This window comes from Psammomys obesus, unplaced genomic scaffold (assembly GCF_907164565.1).
Source record: "Psammomys obesus unplaced genomic scaffold, mPsaObe1.curated_primary_1811, whole genome shotgun sequence".
Lineage (NCBI taxonomy): Eukaryota > Metazoa > Chordata > Mammalia > Rodentia > Muridae > Psammomys > Psammomys obesus.
In genome coordinates this window covers 15,271,431-15,279,227 of record NW_026594428.1, presented here as the reverse complement: position 1 = coordinate 15,279,227, position 7,797 = coordinate 15,271,431, and the positions used below count along the sequence as shown (strand labels likewise).

Genomic DNA, 7,797 nt, shown 5'->3' with positions numbered 1-7,797 from the left:
TATATATATATATATATATATATATATATATATATATATATATATATCATCCTTGCCTTCTGAGGCTTTAACCTAGTAAGATTAATCATGAAAACTCAAGAAACACACAACTAAGTGCAAATCACAAACTGATCATTGAGAAACTAAGGTCACTGAAGATTTAGTCAAAGAGGCAGAAATGGAAGACTTTACTCTCTGGCAACCATACTTTAGGAAAAAAAAAAAAAGAAAAGAAAACCAGCTACCAAGTTAAAAAGAGCAGCATCTTGAAACAAAAATCCTCCCATACTGAGCAAAGGGAGTTGTCCAGCCCAGTGCAGAGACAGCTGGTAGCATAAGTAATAAATAATAAAGTAAATGAGACCCTGCAAACAAGAACACATGGCAGAGTTATTTCCATCACACTAACCAGCAACCAAAGCATCCTTGGGCCATCGGCTGAACCAGTCAATCGTGCATCCTGAAATAAGAGCAGGGAACTTCAGTGCTCGATTCCGAAATTTCTCTCCAACAGGTGAGAAGCAGAGCACAATGTGAAGGTTCCCTCGGACTCTGCTCATGAAATACTCATACAGGTTGTCATTGGTGGGAGGGCGCTTGGGGTGTTCCTTTTTCATGATTGTTGTCAGGTCACTATTAATTTCATCAATTTCATCCCGGGCAAATAGGTTGGAGACCTCAGAAAGAAATACAGGCATCTAAATTCACTATATGCATAAGAAACACATCAAAATATATACTCAAAAGGCCCAAGACATCTCCATTTGTGCTTGTAAGTTCCACTTTTTAAAGTGAACTTAAAACTTTCAAGATGAACTATACCACATCCTTATGCACACAGATGTTTCAATGACTAAGAGCAAAACTACAGCCCTGACAGGAGGTAAATGGGCATAGCAGAGCCTAGCTTTCCCAGCCTCTCTTCCATTTAGCCATTTCTCATGTCACTGTCATAAATGTAAGCTTCATATCTATCCTTTTTTTAAAGATTTACTTATTTATTATGTATACAACATTCTGCCTACATATACACCTGCAGGCCAGAAGAGGACACCCGATCTCATCTTAGATGGCTGTGTTCCACCACGTGGTTGCTGGGAATTGAACTCAGAACCTCTAGAAGAGCAAGCAGTGCTCTTAACTTCTGAGTCATCTCTCCGGCCTGGATAAGGTTTATTCTTTTAAAAATCAATAGAAAAAGCCATTTTTCATTTTGATTGTCAAATTCCTAAGAACTCAAATTTAACTCAAATTTCTAAAGGATGACAAAATGGGGAGTTCTATGTTAGAAAGAATCTAGAGAGGCAATGGTCTGAAAACAACTAAACTCCCACCTCGCCTGAAGACAGAACATTGTTCATGTATTCCAGAAAGGACTCTTCTTTAATCTCATTGTCTGTGAAAATGAAAGTGATTCCTTTGCCTTGCTGGCCAGCAGTCCTATACAAAACCTTCAAGTCTTCCATCAGATTTGATGTGCTGTAGGATCTGAAGAAACATGGCCATTGTGTCAGTCACTAAAACATGTCCATAGAAAGGCAAGAGATTTACGCCATCAAACAATGCTGATTTTATTCTATCGTATGGATACATACTGACTATGAATTTTAGCTAGGTAACTGATTGTTCAACTTCATACATACTTCACTGATACTGTAATTCTTTGGTACACAGAATCATCTGTAAGGAGAAGTTAAACCTGAAAGATCACAATTTAACACAAGCAAATATCATTTGCCTGCATACATGCCATCTGTGTGCAGACACCATTTTGAAGATACACATTTACAAGGGAAATATTTGTTGGACATAGTAATTAGAAGATTTATTAAGTACCAAGCAGTGAAGGGCATATTAGAAGAGACCTCATAGATTGAACTAAACTAAACTAAATCCATTCAAGCTTTTGTGATATGGGAGAGAAAAGTTAAATTGTGACACACTATGCCCTTCTCATCTTCTAAAATCACTATTATACTCATATATTTGGATTCCACACAAAGAGTTGGTTTCAGGACAATTGGTACACTGCATTAGACTAGCTGGAAACTTTTGAAACAAACCCTACCATTAATTTCCTTCCATTCTCCAAAGCAATCTACAGGTAGAAGTTATCCTACAATCAAGGAACGCTAGAGCAGTGTCCACAGAGTCGTCCATTTTCCCAACAGTGTAAAAGAAAATATTTCATTTTTGGAGAGTTAGACTTACTAAATTGTGTGTGTGTGTGTGTGTGAGAGAGAGAGAGAAAGAGAGAGAGAGAGAGAGAGAGAGGGAGAGAGAGATTAAAACAAATCAGAATTCAGAGTAAAGAATCAAATAGCCACTTGATCTTTTTTTAATGATACTAAGTATTTGGCATCTAAATTCTGTCTTTTTTAATAGCATAAACTACATCTACAATCGTTGACTGATATTTTCTATTGCTGTGATTAAAATGACCAAAAGCAGGTCAGAAACTTGGAATTAGGAACAGAAGCAGAAGGCATAGAGGAGTGCTGCTTACTGGCTTGCTCCACATTGCATATTTAGCTGGCTTTCTTTATTTTTCTGTTTTTTTTCTTTTTATTTTTATTAATTACAATTTATTTACTTTGTATCCCACCTGTAGCTCCCTCCTTCCTCCCCTCCCAATCCCACCCTCTTCCCCACCTGTACGCCTCCCCCAGTCCACTGATAAGGGAAGTCCTCCTCCCCTTCCCTCTGATCCCAGTCTATCAGGTCTCATCAGGAGTGGCTGCACTGTCTTCCTCTGTGGCCTGATAAGGCTGCTTCCCCCCATATCTGGAAGTGACCAAAGAGCAGGCCAATCAGTTCTTGTCAGAGACAGTACCTGTACCCATTACTATGGAACCCACGTGGATGCTGAAATGCCGTGGGCTACATCTGTATAGGGGTTCCAGTCCATCTCCACCAGTCATCCTTGGTTGGATTATCAGTCTCAGAAAAGACCCCTATGCCCAAACTTTTTGGATTTGTTGCTCTCCTTGTGGAGCTCCTGTACTCTCTAGGTCTTTCTCTCTCTGCCTTCTTCCATAAGATTCCTTGCACTCTGCCCAAAGTTTGGCTATGAGTCTCAGCATCTGTCTCCATACCTTGCAGGATAGAGCCTTTCAGAGGCCCTCTGTGGCACACTCCTGTCCTGTTCCCTGTTTTCTCCCTCCTCCAATGTCCATCCTCTTTGACTGTCTGAATGGGGATTGAGCATCTTAGCCAGAGTCCTCCTTCTTGATTAGCTTCCTTACATGTACAGATTTTAGTGTGCTTATCCTATATTATATGTCAATATCCACTTATGATTAAGTATATACCCTGTGTGTCTTTCTGCTTCTGGGATATCTCACTCAGGATGATCTTTTCCAGTTCCCACCATTTACCTGCAAATTTCATGATTTCCTTGTTTTTTTATTGCTGAGTAATATTCCATTGAGTAGCTGTACCGAAAGTTCTGTATCCACTCCTCAAATGAGGGGCATCTGGGCTTTTCCAGCTTCTGGCTATTACAAATAAAGCTGCTACAAACATGGTTGACCAAATGTCCTTGTTGTATACTTGAGCATCTTTTGGATATATGCCTAGGAGTGGTATGGCTGGATCTTGAGGAAGCACTATCCCTAACTGTCAGAGAAAGCGCCAGATTGATTTTCAGAGTGATTGTACAAGTTTACATTCCCACCAGCATGTGTTGTCACCTGAGTTTTTCATCTTGGCCATTTTGATGGATATAAGGTGAAGTCTCAGAGTCGTTTTGATTTGCATTTCCCTGATGACTAAGGATGTAGAACATTTCTATAAGTGTTTCTCTGCCATTCAATATTCCTCTTATGAGAATTCTCTGTTTAGCTCTATACCCCAATTTTTAATTGGATTACTTGATTTGTTGCTGTTTAACTTCTAGAGTTCTTTATATATTCTGGATATTAACCCTCTGTCAGATATACGGTTGTTGAAGATCCTTTCCCAGTCTGTAGGCTATCATTTGGTTTTGACGACAGTGTCCTTTGCTTTACAGAAGCTTTTCAGTTTCATGAGGTTCCATTTATTGATTGTTGCTCTTAGAGCCTGTGCTGTTGGTGTTCTGTTCAGGAAGATGACTTCTGTACCAATGAGTTCAAGGGTATTCCCCACTTTTTCTTCTAATAAGTTTAGTGTGTTTGGTTTTATGTTGAGGTCTTTGATCCACTTGGACTTTAGTTTTGTGCAGGGTGATAAGTATGGATCTATTTGCATTTTTCTACATGTAGACATCCAGTTAGACCAGCACCATTTGTTGAAGATGCTATCTTTTTTTCCACTGTATGGTTTTGGCATCTTTGTCAAAGATCAGGTGTCCATAAGTGTGTGGGTTTATTTCTGGGTCTTCTATTCAATTCCATTGATCCCCCATTCTGTTTCTATGCCAGTACCATGCAGTTTTTACTACTGTTGCTCTATAGTACAGCTTGAGATCAGGGATGGAGATACCTCCAGAAGATCTTTTATTGCAGAAAACTGCTTTAGCAATTCTGGGTTTCTTGTTATTCCATATGAAGGTGAGAATTTTTCTTTTAATGTCTGTAAAGAATTGTGTTGGCAATTTGATGGGAATTGCATTGACTATGTAGATTGCTTTTGGTAAGATGGCCATTTTCACTATGTTAATCCCGCCAAGCCATGGGCATGAGAGATCTTTCCATCTTCTCATATCTTCTTCTAATTCTTTCTTCAGAGACTAGGATATTTTTTCATACAAGTCTTTGACTTGCTTGGTTAGGGTCACACCAAGGTACTTTATGTCTTTTGTGGGTATTGTGAAGGGTGTTGTTTCCCTAATTTCTTTTTCAGCCCTTTTGTCTTTTGTATACAGGAGGGCTTCTGATTTGGGGGGTCACTCAGGAATACTATCATATCATCTGCAAATAGTGATACTTTGACTTCTTCCTTTCCAATTTGTACCCCCTTGATCTCCTTTAATTGTCTTATTGCTCTAGCAAGGACTTCAAGAAATATGTTGAAGAGATACGGAGAGAGTGGGCAGCCTGCTTTCTTACACTATCCGGGACTACCTGCCCAGAGGCAGCTCCACCAAGAGTAGACTGGTGCCGCCCACATCAATCTTTACTCAAGAACATGTTCTTTAGACTTGCCTACATAGAACCTGATGAAGGCATTTTCTCAATTGAGGTCCCCCTTTGCAAATAACTCTAACTTGTATCAAGTTGACAAAAAAAAAAAAAACTAACCAGGACAATCATGTGTCACTATTCCTAGAAGACTACTAGAGACACAAGGGCTAAGTGATCATAAAATTTTTAAAGATAGATACAGTTCTCCCATTAAAAGAGAAAATGGGGGTGAGAGGTAGAGAACAAAAACAATTGATAAAAAGAATGCATAGCTCATCTCATCCAGCTTCTTGAAAGGATGGGGGAAATTACTGTTCTCAAATATAACCATTGGTTTTGCATCCCAGTCAGGAGGCTCCAGGGTCCAGCCTTGGACAAACATCTTTGGCTTATGGATTTAGATGGTCTCTAAGGTGAGGAAGACCTTGCCTCTCCTCTCATTGGTAATGGATCATTTTCAGTGTGACAAGCAGAGGAACAAATTTGTCACCGTGAGAGTTGTAGGTGTTTACTGAGCCATTGGGTTGCAGCAGGAGTCACACTTGACTAGACACCTGAATTGATTGCAAGTCCTGCAGTGCAATCAATCCCCTACTCTGACTAATGTCAGGCAATTCGCAGGCTCTCTGAACTCCAGCTGCAAGATGGACTACTACTACCTGACCTCCTAATAAACTTCTTTAGAAAATCCAATTAGCCCAGATATGCAGAGGTGATTTAAAACAATAAGGATTTATACAAATGTTGATGACAAAAATATGAATCAAATTGCCTTCCTGTGCAGGTTATCTGTTTCCCTGCTTGGCTTACACACACAGGCTGTTATTATACTCATGGTAACAAGGGCTATCTCTGTCATCTTCCTACATGTACTAAACAGCAATCTTTGGATTTATTCTCCAAAGAGAGTCCTATAATTCAGACCAAGTATGACAACCTCAGCTTGAATAACAGGATCTCCAACTCCAATATTTAATAACTTTCAGGCTCCAAGATAGCAGCAGGTGCATATGGGTCTCTCTCAGTGAGACAGGTCAATGGCACGATTCCCGCAGATGCCAGGGAAGTAGTGCTTCCTGCCCCCACTAGTCTGAATGAAATACTAATGAATTCATCTCAGCTAAACTCTTTAAACTGGCTTTAGGAAACTTAGTTTGGCTTTTCTGAGTCAGCTCTTACTTATGTTTTCACGTTCACTGTTCACTTGCTAATGCAGTTTCCTACCTATCGCACGAACACGTGCGCGCGCACGCACTCCTGACAGACCTTGGGTGCCTACTCTTCATGAACAGTGACCATCTATATCATTCTGTACCCCAAAGTGAGGATTATCAAGAAGAGCTCCAGTTTGCTAACAATCTCCTGGATTGCCATCCTCCATCTTTCCCTTCCTTCATCCACTCCTCATAGTAACATCTTGTCTTGCCTAAACCCTTAAGATAGCTTTATGACTATGCCATTTTTCTTTCCATCCATTTGCCAGACATACAGATATCTCACACACATACATACGCACACACACGCACACAGCTTTACTGGTAACCCATCAGTGCTTTCCTATTACTCTTTGATGCTATATGAATTCATTACTATACCTTTAAATACCTCCATGATTAATGCATTCCCACTTGCCATCTCACACTCCACATTCAGCCATATGTGATTCTCCCAGGATCAAATGTAACTTGGCATAATGTTAACTTCACAATGCCAGTGTTTTTGCCTAGAAACTCAGAGATTCTTCTTCTAGAATTCCTACTCAGATGCAGGTTTCCTTTTTAACATCATTTCTTCTAGAAGGCTTTTCTGATGTGTCTGCCTTTATTTCCCTATTAGACACAATAGCACCTCACAAGCCATATTCTCTTGAGTAAAATTCTCATCACCTGTCTCCTTTGAATTGCTAGAAGCACCATGATATCACTGACTGGACTTATCTATGCTGTAATGGTTCAGGACTGCCTCCCAGAGACCCATGCGTTAGTGGTGTCATTGGGAAATAACAGAACCTTAGAAAGTAAACAAACCTTAGTGGAAGGAAGTTTGGTCACTGTGCCTTGGTGGCTGTTCTTGAGGGGGACATTAAGATGTTCTTTCATGTTCCTCTTTCTCTCCCTCTATATCTCCATCTCTCTTCTCCTCATATCCCCATCAGTGTGTGTGTGTGTGTCTGTCTATCCCTCCTTTTGTCTCTCTCTCTCTCTCTCTGTGTGTGTGTGTGTGTGTGTGTGTGTGTGTGTGTGTGTGTTGCTCTCCTTAACTACTTCTTTTTCTCCTTCTTTGTTTCCATGAAGTGGGCAGTCTTGCTCTACCACATACCCATGAACTGCCAATTATGTTTTTCCCTCACTGTAAATCCATAGAACAACAGAGCTAGTCAGACATTGTTTAAAACCTTAAACCAAAATAAAGCTTTCCTCCTTAAGTTGATTTTCAGTGATATTTCCTAGTAACAGGAAACTGACACAATCCTGTTCCCCCAACTAGAGTTGAGTGTCTACTCAATATTTAACAAATACCTTAAAGTGTTTGCATGGATGTATTTTCCATTGCTGAAATCTGCATCAAGACTTACAATATATGAATGTCTTCTAAAATGTACAAAGGATAGATTTAATGCTTATACTACATAAAAGATATAAACAAAGAAGTGGCAATGCTCTGTTGTAAGAGGCTGAACTGTTTAGAAAAG

The 7,797-nt window shown here is 39.8% G+C and overlaps 1 protein-coding gene across 1 annotated transcript in view; it reads right to left on the bottom strand.

Moving 5' to 3' along the window:
- Positions 1–7,797, bottom strand: part of Dnah5 (dynein axonemal heavy chain 5) — a 298,260-nt gene that overhangs the window by 74,100 nt on the left and 216,363 nt on the right. The window contains exons 53-54 of the mRNA XM_055619009.1: positions 1,335–1,488; positions 410–677 (exon numbers count right to left, since the gene is read on the bottom strand). Of these exons, the coding sequence (XP_055474984.1) occupies positions 410–677; positions 1,335–1,488 (422 nt within the window). The remainder of the gene's footprint in view (positions 1–409; positions 678–1,334; positions 1,489–7,797) is intronic.